The sequence below is a fragment of the Trachinotus anak genome, unplaced genomic scaffold (genome assembly GCF_046630095.1).
Source record: "Trachinotus anak isolate AG129_WGS33_773 ecotype Australia unplaced genomic scaffold, CSIRO_AGI_Tana_v1 ptg000019l, whole genome shotgun sequence".
Classification (NCBI taxonomy): Eukaryota; Metazoa; Chordata; class Actinopteri; order Carangiformes; family Carangidae; genus Trachinotus; species Trachinotus anak.
Genome location: NW_027273870.1, coordinates 16,955,490 through 16,971,932, shown reverse-complemented (window position 1 = coordinate 16,971,932; position 16,443 = coordinate 16,955,490). Strand labels below are relative to the sequence as shown.

Below are 16,443 nucleotides of genomic sequence, written 5' to 3'. Positions count from 1 at the left end.
ACACAGGCATTTTCATGAAATACAATAATGTTCCAGCTAATTCATCTGAAAAAGAAAAAGAAATCAAATGGCTTTTTAGAGAGATTTAATATAAATGATAAAGACTGCCATTGAACACCTTGCAAACTTTATACTGTGCACACAGTGATGACGTGGGGAGTAAGAGAGACGAACCGAAATTAAAAAAACCGTGTAGAAAACTGTGAGAGGGTAGTTATGAAACATCACCTACAGTGTCTTATAATGCATCCATAATAACAGATGGCAGAAACCGCCAGATACGGCGTCCCGACCACATGGGATTAAGTCGACGAAGAAGAAAAGGAACCTGCCAGCAATTATGGGTAGTGGAGTCCCTTGAAAGTAAATCTCACTGACGCTAACCTGGAAAACAACTACGTAACCCACATATCTTTGCTACAATAGGTCGTGGTTTGTTTACAACCCGCAAAACTGGAAGGTGAGGGTGAAACATTTTCTTTAAAGTCATTAAATCCGAGACGCTATAAGAGACTATTAGGACTATTAGGCTATAAGCACATTGGTTAAATCTCCCGACTGAGTGAGAACAGATGCGGTCCTGACACCATAAATATTGCTCCTGTGTTAGCCTCGACACCCGCGTGTAACGTCAACGTAAATTTCAGTCTCTGAACCGTTGGCCAGAATGTAACGTTAGAGCAAATTTCAAACATAGAGCCGTTGGACAGAATGTAACGTTAACGGAAATGGAACGCTGGCGTAATCGGCCTTGTGAATTCAACCATGACTACTACAACCAAATTAACAGTCAGGCGTATTAAAGTGTAACTTGTCATGTATCAACACCAGAGACGGTAGGCTTATTTCATTTAAAAATCTTCATATACAGTCTGTGTTTAGCATACATGCAAGTCCATCCATGTCAAGATAATTAATCGGCAATGAGAGACCCACAAAGTAGTTTAAAAACACTTACCGCTCTGCGGACGCTATTTTCAGTATCCCCGAATACTTTCTAACCGTCTGGATGAAATCATATTTCTTCCGCTGCAATGTTAAGATTGTTAACCAGTTTCCCAAGTTGCAGTTCTGTTTACTGTACAGGCAGCCGGCGGACTGCCATCTCTGTTTTGATCAGGTGACGAACACAAATGAACTGAAAGTGATCATTAAGACAGAGGCAAAAACTGAGGCTAGCACTTAGCTAAAACTAAAGCTAGCTACACTACGGTACTACTCTATTAATACTTACTTATTGTGGCTTATTATTACTTATTGTTATTTTTTATTGAAACTGTTCAGTAGAGGTGTTGGAAGATGCAGTGTGTGGTGCTGTTTGACTCATTAGACTGCGAGATGTTTCTAATTTGTCTTCCCTTTATTGATGTAAATAGAGTGGACAAAATATTACAACCCCATTTCCAAAAAAGTTGGGACACTGTAAAATGTAAATAAAACAGAATGCGATAATGTGCAAATCATGTAAACCCATATTTGATTAAAAATTTAACAAAGACAACATGTCAAATGTTGAAACTGAGAAATGGTATTGTTTTATGAAAAATATATTCTCAATTTGAATTTGATGCCAGCAACACGTTTCAAAAAAGTTGGGACAGGGTTACCACTGTGTTGCATCACCTCTTCATTTAACAACACTCTGTAAATGTTTTGGGGACTGAGGAGATCGGCTGCTGGAGTTTTGAAGATGAAATGTTGTCCCATTCTTGCCTGATATAGGATTTCAACGGCTCAACAGTTCGGGGTCTCCCTTGTCGTATTTTTCATTTCATGATGCACCAAATGTTTTCAACGGGTGACAGGTCTGGACTGCAGGCAGGCCAGTTTAGTGTCTGGACTCTTCTACTACACAGCCATGCTGTTGTAACATCAGCATTGATGGTGCCTTCCCAGATGTGCAAGATACCAGAGCCATGGGCACTAATGCATGGGCCCAGAAAAGTCGGCGACATTTCTGGATCATATTTAGATATGGTTTCTTCTTTGCATGGTAGAGTTTCAACCTGCGTTTGTGGATGCAGCGATTAACAGACAATGGTTTTCAGAAGTTTTCCCAAGCCCATGCAGTGATTTCCACTATAGAATCGTGTCTGTTTTTAATGCAGTGCTGCTTGAGGACCTGAAGATCAAACCTAAGGTGTTCCATGCAGCCCCTGTCCCAACTTTTTGAAGCATGTTGCTGGCATCAAATTCAAATTGAGCATATATTTTTCATTAAACAATGAAATTTAAGCATTTCAGCATTTGATATGTTGTCATTGTTCTATTTATAATTAAATATAGGTTTACATGATTTGCACATCAGGCATTCTGTTATTTATATTTTACACAGTGTCCCAACTTTTTAAAAAAAATATGGGGCATGTCATGCTGGTATGTCTCATCATTCCACATAACAGATTTTTGTGTGTTTGTACAATGCAAAATAGAAAAGAAAATGTAAAAGGTCAGAGATAATTCTACAGATACAAGTTGCAGTTTCCAATTTCTATAAATCTGCATAATTGATTAATAATTTTCTTGACTAATCATTTGGTCAGATATGTCAGAAACTTGGCCATCACTAGACAGGATCAGCAGCAAGAGCCAAAAAAAACAAAGAGCTTTATTGTATTTTGATAATCTCACAGATTAAATGTCACATTTGGAGCTAAATAAGCACAGGAATTTCAGATTGTAGGACCTCGATAGTGAATCCTAAATTTGGCAACAAAAAGCAACAAGAAATTAAGTGATGAATGTTTTAAAACTAGATTTTAAAAGTTCATTAGTCTTGCTCTGTTCAGAATCAAGGTACAACAGAGTAACAAAAACATCCTAAGGCAGTTCTTTTCATGGCCAGTGTGAATATTTGAAATGATGTTTTAATTACACTAGACAGAGAATATTAATAAGCAAATTGAAATGATCAATATGTGGGGGGTTGTATGAAATTGACCTCAGGTAAAGTTATTGAATACTAATATTATTCTTAACGATTCAGTTTTCAACATTCTCTCGTACCTTCTCCTCCATCTCTGATTTTAATTTCTTCTTCATGAGTTCAGTCTGTACATCTGTCTGATTTGTCTTTGTCTTTGTATGTCTTGGATTCTCTGAGATCACAGAGCAGTGATGGAGTTTCCTGAAGATTTTAATCAGCTGGAGCTTCTGAACACACATGGACATCTGATCCCCCGTGGGGCCAGCAGCCTGTGGTCCGGTAGCAAGGATAAGGAGGAAGAGGAGGAGGATGAGGAGGAGGAGGGGGACCACAGCGAGGAGTGGTATATAGAAAAGGAGGAAACTCTCAAAGACAAACCAGCAGAGCTCCTTCTGTGGGCAGCGGAAAACAATCGCGTAAGTGACCAAGCTTTACTTGTTGTGCTACGGCAGTGTTAAGAAGGGGTTATATTGGGTCTGAGGTTGAGATGACTGCTACAGGGTCAACCCATGCAGCGCATTAATTCTCAAGTAGCCCCACTTTTCCACTCTCTTAGCTTACATCGTTACTGGCTTTCCATGAGGACTTACTGCCATGAAACTAGAGGTCAGTGTCTCTAATGGCCTGAAAAACAGCCTATATTTATTGTTAACAAATGCATAAAACATAATTAGCAAAGCCATGTAAAGGATTCTCTTTACTCTCACTCTCATAACCCTAACCCTAACCCATGAGACATGGAGATATGATGCAACCCAGACTGCATACAGTTTATACAGCATGTCTTTTGAGCTGTGAGGGAACACACGCAAACAGAGAGTAAACGTGTAAATTGACAGACACAGAAAAGCACTGGTGTTGTATGAATGCAGGATCTTCTAACTGTGCTAACCACTTAGCTGCCCTGCCAAGAGGAAGTTAATCTGATTGTCAGATTGGAAAAAAAAGTAAGTAATTATAGAGCTAATTACACCAGTGGAGGAAGCTGATAATTTCATTTTTATTTTTTATTTATTTGATAGTTTTATTTGTCAGGTCTGGAGGCCGGAGGAAGGCAAGTAGTGATCACTTAAGATGTTTAAATCATGTCAGCAATCAGGCCTTCCAGCCTTTAGTGTTTTGGCATTTATTTGGTACCTGAAATCAACCAGGTCACTCACATATTTTTTTTCAGTGAATATTTGAGCGTCACACATGAATATTCCCAGCATGCCGCAGAGCACGTTAAGACTCTCACCATGTGTAATGCACATTATTGACTCCTTCTGAAGTCACAATTCAAACAAAACTAAAAAACTGAAGTGCATCTTTTCAGACTTAATTGTTTATCCTCCTTCATGTCTGGATCTATTGCATGTCTGTATGCTCATTCTTGGTCTAAATTAACACGAGTACGGACTTGCTAAAAGATACTAATTGTGCACAAGCATTTTGCTTAGAATTGGAACATATGCTGCTGCCACTGATCGAAGTTGTATCTTGACATAGCGTCTTGTGTTAAGGTGGTGGCTGTGCTGAAAGGTGAGCTTGACAGTCACAAGGATATATAGTGCAGCCCTCATCCCTGCCTCACTCACACCAACAAACACAGGAGTGTGTAACCACATGCAGTTATTATGTAATTCTGTCAGTAACTTGGATGCTGTTTGTGTGCCTGCTTTGATGTTATCAGTTTATTACATTTGATAAAGAGCTATTAGAGTCTAATAAATGTGTCTGTGAGAGACTGACTACTCTGACTGCTGTTTAGGAATAAATTATGTACCCTTGCTCCTTGAAGTCTTGCTGTGGTTGTTTTGTGTAGATTTATATTAAGATTATCAAGGAGTAACAAATGCTGCACAGCACAGCAGAAGCATCTTGTGTTGCACCTATAACCCTCTCACAATACTTTAGGGTAATAGTGCCAAATTTGTAAACATCTAAGAGAAAGCTTTCAAAGATAGCCATGGAATGATATTAAATCAGAATAGATTTAGAACCTTTAAAGCAAAGCCAGCCAGAAATATATCACTGCAGAGTACACAGCTGCCCTTTGCAGCAAAGCCAACATTTAGTTGTAAATAAGCAGAAATAGACTGAGGAATGGAATCGCTGTGTGACTTTGTATACCACAAGGCAATAAGTGACACAGGTGGATATCAGTGAACAAAGAACAAACACATTTTATTCACCCTGAAACTTGTGCGTGCATGCGCACATGTCTGTTCACACACTCAGCAGCAGCCCCTGTTGTTTTCTGTTTTTTGCTGTGCTATCGAGAATATTAATGTCAAAAAATTTTCAAAATTTCTGGTATCAACATCCCTGGCTTCGCATGGAGAAGAAAAATCAGCCTCAACCTGATTTAATGTTTTTAATAACTCTACTTCCATGTAATTGTTTACCTCAACATACAAAACGTTAGCACAAAGTACAAGCTGCTCACCAAACATTGTTCTTAAAGCAACACTAGCAGCTAAAGATTCCACACAGTACTTTTGAGTGTCTATATTATTTCCTGCCATGCACATGTAAGCCAGGCTCTGGTGAATATCAGCAAATTAGCCAAATTAATTTATCAATCGCTCAACTTTTTTCATTATCGATTAAGGGTTTAGTTATTTAATTGTCACTCTCTTGTTTAATATTCTGTTTACTATTTCCAACAAGGGTTCAGGCTTGCCTCCCTCTGAGATGGTCAGGCCTTAGCTAAGTGTCCTCAGTGCAGTTTTCTCACAGATGAAGAAGGAAATTTAACTCCAGAAATACTGATGTATGTGTTCACAGGGAGGCCACATAATCTCTCAGAGTAGAAGACAATGAAGTCTAGAATTTTTAATTTAAAGAGAGGTAAAAAATGATGCATATTAATGGCTCGAACAGGATTAAAATCATCAGAGTGATGTAACAATTCCAATTGCATGACCTCCTCAAGTGGTTAGCTTGTTATTTCCTGACCCTGAGCATATCTGTGCTTTTCCTCCAGCTTTCAACAGTCCATAGGTTGTTAACTGCTGATCCTCAACTGGTGCACTGCTGTGATGAGGATGCTTACACACCACTGCACCGCGCAGCATACAGCGGCCATGTCGACGTTGTGTCTGCTTTACTCACTGCCGGCTCTAAAGTCAATCCCCGCACCATCGACGGCTGGACGCCCCTCCACAGCGCCTGCCGCTGGAGCCGCATCTCTGTGGTGAGTTTCCTCCTGCAGCATGGAGCTGAACTGAACGCCCAGACCAACGGTGGGCTCACACCCCTACACCTGGCTGCTTCACACACCAGCTCCTCAAAAAAAGACTCAGCCCATACCCTAGAGCTGCTCCTCTCTCAGCGACACCTGAAGCCAGGGCTCCACAGCAGCAGCAGGGAGACGGCTAGTGAGGTGGCCCGACGTAGTGGCCCACATCACTTCCTGTTTGAGATAGTAGAGGACTGTGTCAATGTGGTAGCCGTGTCATGAACAAAATCACAGGTGCACATAAATTCTCACATTTACATATTTATGGCCATAGCTATGTCATTATCAATTAATCTGCCATTTATAAGTTTATTGATTGTTTTGCCTACTTTTTTTTTTTTTTTTCTCGGTGCAACCAACTGTCCAGAACTCAAAGATATTAGGTTTATTATCATGTATGGCAGAGAAAAACTGAAGAACGCAAACCGTCTGCATTTTTGCAGAACGAAAAAATCAAAGTTGTGTTGATCTTCATGGTCATCAAAATAAAGGAACGCTGTATCTTTGGAGTTATATTGCCTTGCATCATTGATCCTTGAAAACCTAATGCCCAAGTTTTCATTTATTTTTCTCATAAGATTTTTTTACGCAGGCGTCACTATTATATTCTGTATTTAGCACCTCTTCATATATGTCTATAAGATAACTTCTTGTATCCCTCTCATATTCCAATGACCCACCCACTTGAGCCAGAGGAAGATATGCAGCAGCTACATACCTCAAGTAGCCCACTCAAGTTGTGAAGACTTCACAGATGTCAGGTTAAGTGATTTTTCAGTGACTGCAGAGTAAATGGCCACTGTCCTCAGATGAATGGCACAAGGTTTTTAAGTATTCAAGCATTATACCACATTTTTGCTATACTTGAAGTTGTGCTTTTGTTGCAGAAGCCCTTGAGATTCACTGTTAGCAGCTGTATAAAAGCAGCAGTTCTGGTCTGTGCCGTGGGATGTGTTAATACACTTGCAACAGTAAATGCAAGTGTCCTCCTTGGACACTTCATTCAAGATACACTATGTACCTTGAATTTCAAATCTGAGGAGTACTGGTGTAAATTTCACTGCAAACTAACATTGTTGTGGAAAGTCAGCCCACTCTTTCCAACCTTAAGTGAACCCAGAATATAGTCCCTGAATGACACCAATAGAATGCCATATGGCGTTTGTGGACAATTTCAGACAATGTTTTTTTGTACTGCAATTCAGTGTACAGTATTCTAGTAATAGTGAGCAGTCTGTGCAGCATATTTGTTGAATAAAAATGGCAGTTAGGATACTCACTGAAAGCAGCCTGTCTTTCACAAAGCTTAACTTCAGGGTGAGATTAGACAGTCATTACTAAGAGAATCTCAGATGTCTCTGAAAGCAATTTATTTTTGACATTAATGAAGTAGAATTGTTCTTATTACAAAATTACTGCTGAGGTTTTTAATAGCCCTGTAATTTCTTCTGTCACTGTGCATGTCGACACACAGCTGATGTAAATAGACCCGCGGTGGCTCATTAAAACTGTCAGGTGTCTTGTTTAAATCCCAATCGAACAAATCTCTTGATTTTTTTACAAAAAAAATTACAAATTATTCTTATACAGTTATTATTTCAATAGGTATTGCGACAGTGTTTTACCAATTAATTTCTTGGTTCATCTGAAAATAGTGGAAGTCCTTCACTTTTTGCAAAGTAATTTTTTTCATTCATCGAACAATCCAAAAACCCAAAGATATTTCTCACATGTGGTTTGGAAACAGGTTACTATGACATCTTGTCCACACACTCAGACTCACTCACACATTCCGATGTCAAGATATGTTGATGATCAGTGTCATGTCATGATCATGACCTGTCCTGTAATTGGAAACCTTCTACAGTGTTCTGTTTTGTCAGAGACTGGGTTGGTGGGGGGAATTGTGTCATGGTAACCATAGTCACGCTGAAATACTCTATTTGTTTATGTATTCATAGCAACAAGGATACTTGGTCACAGAGCGTCTCTAAACAGCTTTTGTCATTAGAATGTACTTTTAAACGACAGCATGGCAAGGTGCTTCTGGTTCAAGAATAGCTTGGTCTTAATAGGTAAGTACTGGTCTTTCATGGCTTATGTAGAGGACAGCACTTAAAGTGAACACAAGCACTGTTATCTTCCTGCTGTTACCCATCACTTGTATATAGTCACAAGACACTGCAGCCTGCACATGAAAATTCTAGAGCAAAGGCAAAGATAAAACACTGTATTTTGAGTGTTTTTAACTAACTCTTTTGCATGGTCATAGTGATTCTGAGCTGTTTATCCTGACGCCTTTCCAATCAAAGCGTAACTTCAAGTAACACAAGTAATCTAAGCCTGCAGGATGAAATTAATATCAGTGAGCAGTGTCAGCCAGCAGCTAATATTTAGTGCAAGTTTAGAGTAACAACCTCAGAAAACAAAAGGCTTTTTCGGGATAAAACAAATGTCGGGCTCCAATATCTAATATCTAGTCTTAAAAAATGGAAACAAAATAAATTCATCCCTACCGGCAGGGAAGTATGTAGTAATTTCTTTCCTCTCAGAGTTAATGCTGAATACAAATTTACAGGAAGCGTGATGTGCAGCCACAGGCTACTGCTACTTCTTTTTTTTCTCTCTTTGTTTTAAATTTATTTTAATGTTTTTAAGAAGTGAACTTACATCAGAACATAAAATGACACTGGGTTGTAGCACATGCAACAGAGCACCTGCAACAACACAACACCTATCAAAATATATATAATAGAAAAATGAAAAAATAGCTTAACATACCTAGTGGAAAAAAATAACTAAATAAAAGAGAATGTGTTCATATACAGTACATGGTGTGAAAAGCTGTGTAAACAGAGTCGAGTTTGGTAGTGACTTTGTAATTTTATTACCTCAGTAGCAAACAGCTAGTAAGTGTTTTTTGCAAGTTTAAGTGAATAGTTACATAGCGAGAGGTTTGTCACCTGGTCAGTTTGATTTGTGCCTTTGGCCTTTCCTGTATAATTCACAATTTAGACAGGAGTCAGCCTGCAGCTGGATGACCTCATACAGTATAGATTATACAGTTTTGGATTGATTTCAATTCTGTTTTGACGTACCTGCAATTAAATTAGTAGATTATTCCATAAGAATAAGAACGGCAATAAGAGATGCTGCAGAATGATTAAACTGGATTAGATAAAGATTCAAAGGCACCAGCATCCCAGAAGAGTCTGTAGCTCCAGGCAATGATGAGACAGGTAAGAGACAGGTTCATCCCTTTCACACATCAGTACTTGGAGGAGATGCAATCAATATCTGAATGTAAGAACTGTCCCCAGCTCTCTGAAAACAGTCTTTTGTAGTGTTAATACTCGGTCCTCAATCCGGATGCGCTCACAGAGGACAGTTATTCTCTGATCAACAAAGTTAGTTCTAACAATATTGTTCATTGACATCAAATTGTCAGTGTGATGTAACTGTGTCTTTCTCCTTGTGCTCTTGCAGAAAAATGCTTCAAATTAGTGTCACTAATACGACCTATTTGCATGTCTTCAGAGTCTTAGTGCATATATATATCTACTTTTGGAGTTTAAATCTAGCAACATTTTTGATGTGGGCTGCTTCTGGTAGGCAGCAAGTAAGAGTATTTCTCTGACCTAAATATCCAGTGCAGTTAAATCAGATAATCAGTTGAATCTACCTCCTTAGTTCTGCAGAGACTAAATACACAGAGACTGGTGCTGTAAAGTGGCTGCTCAAAAATATGCCTAAGGTACACAAGGTGCTTGCGTGCGTGCGTGCGTGCGTGCTCTGTGTAATCTATCTTTGTGAGGACTAATTTGACTCTCTCTAGAGAGAGGACATTTTGTCAGTGAAAATAATGAAACTCCTCACATTTTCAAAGGGCTGTTTGAATGTTAAGACTTGGTTCAAGAGTTAAGGGTGGAACTACTGTAGATTTATGTTAATCCGAAAAGGGTTGGAATTAGTGGTAGCGGTCAAGGTTCAGGTTAGAGGATATATTATTTTAATTAGACATTAGGGATTTTTTCACAACATTCACATATTACTGCCTTATAAAGCTGTTTTAGCAACTACGATGGGTTTATCAGAGGGTTTGTTTTTTTGTTTTTTGTTTGTTTGTTTGTTTGTTTGTTTCATATAGAACTATAATCACAAATGCCTGTGACTGACTCAGTGAGTGATAGAGTTGGATGATCATAGTTCCACCATTGGTCAACTGAATACCACAAGTTTGGAGTTTCCCCATTGGCTGCTGCTCCTTCAAATTGGCTTGAAAAGTTTCTATTACTGGGTGTTCACAGCCTGCCGTGTTGCTAACTTAGCACATTTGTCACTAGATGTACAGACTTAAAAAAAAAAAAAAAAAGACTTAGCAACAGTCGCCAGGACGGCCCTCACTCACGTCTACACTGTTCAGTGAGTGGCAGAGAGGCAGTGGCAGTTTCTTACCCAGACAGAGACTGTGCGTTGTTTATGAGAAAAAAAGAAAGATATTCTGTTGCCTCTAACTTTCTCTCTGAGTGATCATGTTACAAGTACATATACATATACAAGGCACAATACAAATAAGACACCTTGATGTCAGTTGTTTATAGCAGTTTTACAGCAATTTTCAACATCCTCAACTACACATATTGACCATGGGTGTTGACCTAGTCTTGTTTTTTGGAGAGTGGCAAGAGTGAAACGAAATGGTAAAGTTTCAGGCCATAAAACCAAAACAGTCATCTGAAAGATACTAAAACGCTTTCCAGTTAAGTATGAGCAACTCCTTTCTCATAACACGTTAGTCATTATTATCTCCACCAAGGAGGCCATGGTTTCACCTGTGTCTGTTAGTTGGTTTGCTTGTTTGTCTGTCAGCAGGATGACGCAAATAGTACGAAACCAATTTGGACCAAACTTGTCGGAGAGATGGAGCACGAGCCAGGAAAGAAGCCATTAAATTTCAGATGTGGTTAAAGGGTTGCACCTAGGAATGATTTTAAATATTGGGCACTTTTCAATGTTTGTGTTAACTTCTCAACTTTTCTAGTTTGCAAACATTTAAAAATGAATGAAAGCAATGAAAGCATAACCAGTGTGACCCAAACAACAGATAACAGAACCTAAACACCAAAAAAACATAGGCCTATACACAGTAAAAGCACATTTAAAAAATCATCTATAGAAAGCCTCTCTTTTAAAATAGGTTTGCAGAAATGCATCAAAACCAGGTAAAAATCTTGCGCAGCTGAGTTCTTCTGGCAAGCTGTTTAAAAGCCTCAGACCCCTGACTGCAAAGGCACCATCACCCGTTGTACCCACCCTCGGCCGGCACACCAACACAGCTGCAACATGTAGGCTACAGTATGTTAGATGAGGCAATGATTAGGTATATTTATGCAGTTATTTATTTAGGGAGAAAATGGTTGATGAAGGGTTTAGCATTTAATCAGTGAGGCAGCCTGCGATTCTGTGCCAAAACATTCACCCGCCCCCTACTCGTGCCAAATTAATCCTTCTTCTAGTTCAGACTTGATACATCGCTGGGTTTGTCACCTGCAGCTCCCAGCAATGTAAGGACGCCACAACCTACAGACTCGCAGCAGGAGTTAAGACATTTGCATTAAAAAACAGAGTGAAGCCAGTGTCTTTCTTTTGTTCCTTTCTTCCCAACACATAATTATTTATGCTTCTGTCGCTTTTCAGCTTATTCTGTGTCACTCAGCACATGAAGAAGCATAATGTGGGTAAGACAATGATTTCTTTTCAAAACACGGCTTTCTTCCTGACCTGTAATTTTACTTAGGTCAATAACTGGAGAAAAGTGACAACATAAATGCGTTCATTCTTCAGAGAAGTCGTTGTTGTTTTTCAGCTTATTAAAAAATCAAAACAGCAATCACAATGTAATCACCTAAAGGGGGTTAGAGTATATAGACGGCTTTGACATGATTAGAACTAGTTTATGTACACAACAATGTGCCTGCACTTGTATACTGTCTTCACTGAAATAGGCTAAATCTATTTTCCCTAAAACAGGATAACAAGGGAAAGAAAGTTATAGATGTGGTAAGTGGCTTTATTGTTTACACTGAAAATGTGTAGCGAGTGTTCCACTTTCTCACATTGACAAAGAGCTGTTGTTAAATCCTGATCAATTTGCTCATGTTTAAAGTATGTAATTTTTAGTATTGAATCTTTAAGCTAGTTTGAACTACAGTGTGTAAACACAGGCCGATCTTTACACCAGGTGTCCTTCATCACTTTTCAGTACACCCACCCAGCAATCACCACACAATGGAAGTCACATATATACATATATATGTATATTATAGAAGGCTGTATTTGTGCATTGCATTTCTTTCTTGATAAATGAATTTATGTTCTTCCTTCCATTGTGTTTATATGAAATAGCAAACAATAAACTTTTGGTTCATGAGATGCGGATAATATTATTTGGCTTCTTGCAAAAAAAGATCATTACAATGCTGTCTCTGTTGTTCGTGGTATACATTTAGACCTGATAAGAAGAGCTTTAAGACAACAGCTCTTAAAAGCAATTGTCTGTTGTCCATATTAATGTTCATAAACAGTTGTTTCACCTGTAGACTATTATTTCTTTTTCCAATCAATTGACTGTGATTGTTGCAGTCAACAAATTATTCTCTGGTATAACAGCATGCAAATCACGTGAATCATGTGAATTGCAGTCATCCAGTATAACTATGAATCCTAGCTCCCCAAACGCATTGTTCAAAATTTAATTTTGAATAAAGGAGTAGTTAGATCACCTTAGATGAGAAGACTGATATTACTTTAATAGTTGTATGGAGCTGCAGCCAGGAGGTGATTAGCTTAGCCTAGCACAAAGACTGCAAGAAACCTGTCCAAGTTTAAAAATAACACCAACCAACACCGCTAAAGTTCATATGTTGCATAATCTTGTATATCCATTCATTAGCAGGTGAAATCTTCTTGTCAATCACATTAAAAGCATCAATTTGCCCCATTATGAGCATCACTTAATGTTTCTGTACATTTATCTGAAGTTTCACTGCACAGCATAAGAATGAACACGCAAAGTAAAAAAGGTCTTTGCTTTGAAAATGAGAAAACAGCCAATTACTTCAGCAGTAATTTCCTAAAGGTAACACTTCTAATATTTGTAGAAGGAAAGGGCAAGAAGAAATAATCATTATTTCATTCATTATCTTTAAGGCATTTTCTTTAATCAACACTAGAACCGGGGCTTTATAAACCACAGATTTAAGGTCAAATAAACACCTGTATTGTGAGGAACATACAGAGCCCTGTGATGTATTTGCGAAAATGACATCGATGACACATTTCACCATAGGGACGCAGAGCTGCAGTGTACTTAGCAATTACATTTAAACTGCAGGTAACATAATTGGCTGGCAGCTGATTAAACCAGAAGGAGAATGAAGTTTGTGTTGTGAATGCAAAAATTCAGTTTAAGAGCAAGAGGAGGACAAAGAGGAGCATCGGTGGGATGACAGCAGTGATGTGGGTGCAGTGCAGGTTCATTTGGCTGTCACTGGAAAGCTGGTTAAACACTGGTAGAAACAAGGGTCATTAGGCTTTATGGTCCTTCCGTCCTGCTCTATTTTTGTGGCTTGTCTGCGTGTGTCTCTGCAATCATTTCGCAGTTGCTGCATTTAGAGGAGGTCCTGCTCCCTGGCACTTGTAAAGCCTATATGGCAAAAGTTGGTATAGATAAAGCACATTAGTTCTGATGAAGACTAATAACTGAGCTCTGTTTTTTGGTCACCACCAACTCCTGATGGAAATATCTGGCTCTTTAGTTGCTAAATGCTTTACTATGTTGACAAACTGTGCTGACATGCGATAAGGTTGTTTAATTCACACAGGATTAGTCAACATTTGCTCAGTGGTGATATGCATTCATTGGGAATAACATGTTTGCACGGACATAATAATGTTTTTTGCTCATCGAAAAAATGAAAAGACATGTATAGTTAATCCTGTGCAGGTGAAAAAGAATTATTGTAACCACATCTTATTGGACCATAATCGGTAAAACTGTTTTCTCTCGGTCTTTCTTAAATAGCAAAATTAATTTTCTCAGGAAATGGGGAGAGTTCTTTAGCTGTATATAAAAAACATATTGGTCACTATGTCCACAGACGGCTCACTCCTACAGAGTCACACAGCCTTGACTCAATCACTATATGAGGACTGCAAACAGGTTCAGATCTTGTGTGATATGGCATGGGAAGGTAAGTGGTGACTTTTCACTAACTTCAGATATGTTATATTCTAAGATTTTTACATTAGTGTGCAAAGAAATTGCTTGAATATAAAAAATTGACATTACCTTGGAGCAGTCATGTTTCTGAGATTAGAGTGGGAGATCAGAGTCCCGGTATCAGCTGGGTTTATGTAAATCTGCTCTTCATTCTGCCACATTTTATCAACCAACCTATTAGTGATTTTATTCCCTCTTTTTATCTAGAGGAACCAGTCTCTAGAGGAAAAATCATTGGCATAATTTTGCATCTTTCACTGTGCCCAAACATATATATAAATATATATATATATATATATATATATATATATATATATATATATATATATATATATATATATATATATCTAACTGTATCTTCTGGGAATCCATGTCAGGATTTACAAACTTCACAACTTCTTTTAATTGCATATATTGTGATATATTATTTTATTTGACCACAGTCTCTCTCAAGGGAAGGAAAGGGTGCTGGCAGTATGGAAGAAATTATAGTAAACAGAAAAGGCAAATTAACACAGCTACAGTGTAGTGTGTGACTGTGTGGGTGTGTTCATGAAAATCTATGTTTGAGGGTATCTGGGGTTATGTCAGTTTGCTTTTACACCAGCTCACAAACAGGACTCTCCTAGGAGCTCTTATCAGTAGTAGAAAATCACAAACATTTAATTGTGTTTTTTTCCCAGTTGGGTGCTTTGGAGAACAGAGTTACAGCTCAGGTAAAAGTTGAACGTTAAAGAACAACAACACAACCAATAAGTCTGAGAAATACAACAGTATGAGGATATCTCTTGAATAACTGAGGGGACAAAGGGAATAGAGTAAACACTTGAAGAATGTGAATGTGATCAAAATATTTTTTCCTTCCATGTAGCACATCCACTTCTGGTGTTCAGCATGAATCTGAAGCTGTGGTGGAAGTGACAAGAATCCATTCAGACCCACAGGATTGTCAGTAAGTGAGGCATAGCTGCTCTGAAGCTCCTGAGACTGGGGAACAAACATGAAAAGCCTTGCTGAAAGGCAGGTCTGATGGCACAGGTTAGTTCCCTATGTTAGACAAGTTACCGAAATGCCAGTGAAGCTGGCACAGCACACTGTTTTGGGACATACCTTTTCTATTCTGATCTTATGATCACATTGGCAGCTATTCAATCAAAATTCTCTAGTAGTTTAATCAGAAATAATAGTATAAATAATGTTAACACTGAGTTGTCTGTATATTGAACCAGGACTAATCCATTTGTTTTTAATTGCAGCCTAATGGCAACTATGTAAAATGTCTTTAAAATACTGCACTACCTAAAGGTGTCTGAAGAAATCTTCTTCCCTTTCTTTCACGTATAACCTTGACAGAGATATGTGCTTTAAGTATTTTACTCTAACCACCATAAGTGTCAAATGGTGTGTTTTGTCATGCATCTAACCCATCTAGAAAATTTTCTGAACCAGATTAGTTTTCTTGGGATTATGGGTCCTACGGCTAGCCCCAGCATGCATCAGGTAGGAAGTGCATGGATTCCTTGGACAGGTCCATTACAGGGGCAAAGTCAATACCACACAAAACAAAGAGATTCTACAGATGTACTGACATGAACAAGGGGGAGAGGGGAATAGTCTGAAACTAAAGTCCTGGTGGGGTTCAAATCAAGGAACATCTTTCTGTGAGATGCAGTGGTAAATAATAGAACATCTTATCACCACAATAGAAAAATGACCTACACACTGTCAGCGGAATGTATGCTTCAGTCTAGTGTAATTATATGTTAATCTGTCTTTTATAACTGACAGGCTGAATCTGAGATAAGCTCATGAGTTGCTTCTTGCCATCAATTATCTGCTCAGCTTGCTTGACAGCGAGGCACTTGTGATCTTTGAATTCAGACATCAAAGCACATAATGTCAAAACCGTTCGCCTGATATTCTCCTGAGTGTGTCATTTCTACATGATGGCTATGTCGGTCAGTTGGTTGGCCAGTGCACTACTTTGAAATATCTATTAGAAGGATTGCCATG

General features: G+C 38.5%; 1 protein-coding gene across 3 annotated transcripts; it reads left to right on the top strand.

Annotated features, from left to right (window-relative positions):
- Nucleotides 1-202: 202 nt before the first annotated feature.
- ankrd49 (ankyrin repeat domain 49) lies at nucleotides 203-6,658 on the top strand. Of its 3 annotated transcripts, none has more exons than XM_071504897.1 (3): nucleotides 203-460; nucleotides 3,111-3,342; nucleotides 5,895-6,658. In XM_071504897.1, exons 2-3 carry the CDS (start codon nucleotides 3,118-3,120, stop codon nucleotides 6,369-6,371), a joined length of 702 nt encoding a protein of 233 aa, XP_071360998.1. In that variant the 5' UTR covers nucleotides 203-460; nucleotides 3,111-3,117; the 3' UTR covers nucleotides 6,372-6,658. The 3 variants fall into 3 exon arrangements, with proteins under 3 accessions (XP_071360998.1, XP_071360999.1, XP_071360997.1); XM_071504898.1 differs by having other exon boundaries at nucleotides 403-460; nucleotides 3,116-3,342; XM_071504896.1 differs by lacking the exon at nucleotides 203-460 and adding an exon at nucleotides 482-836.
- The last annotated feature ends 9,785 nt before the right edge of the window (nucleotides 6,659-16,443 follow it).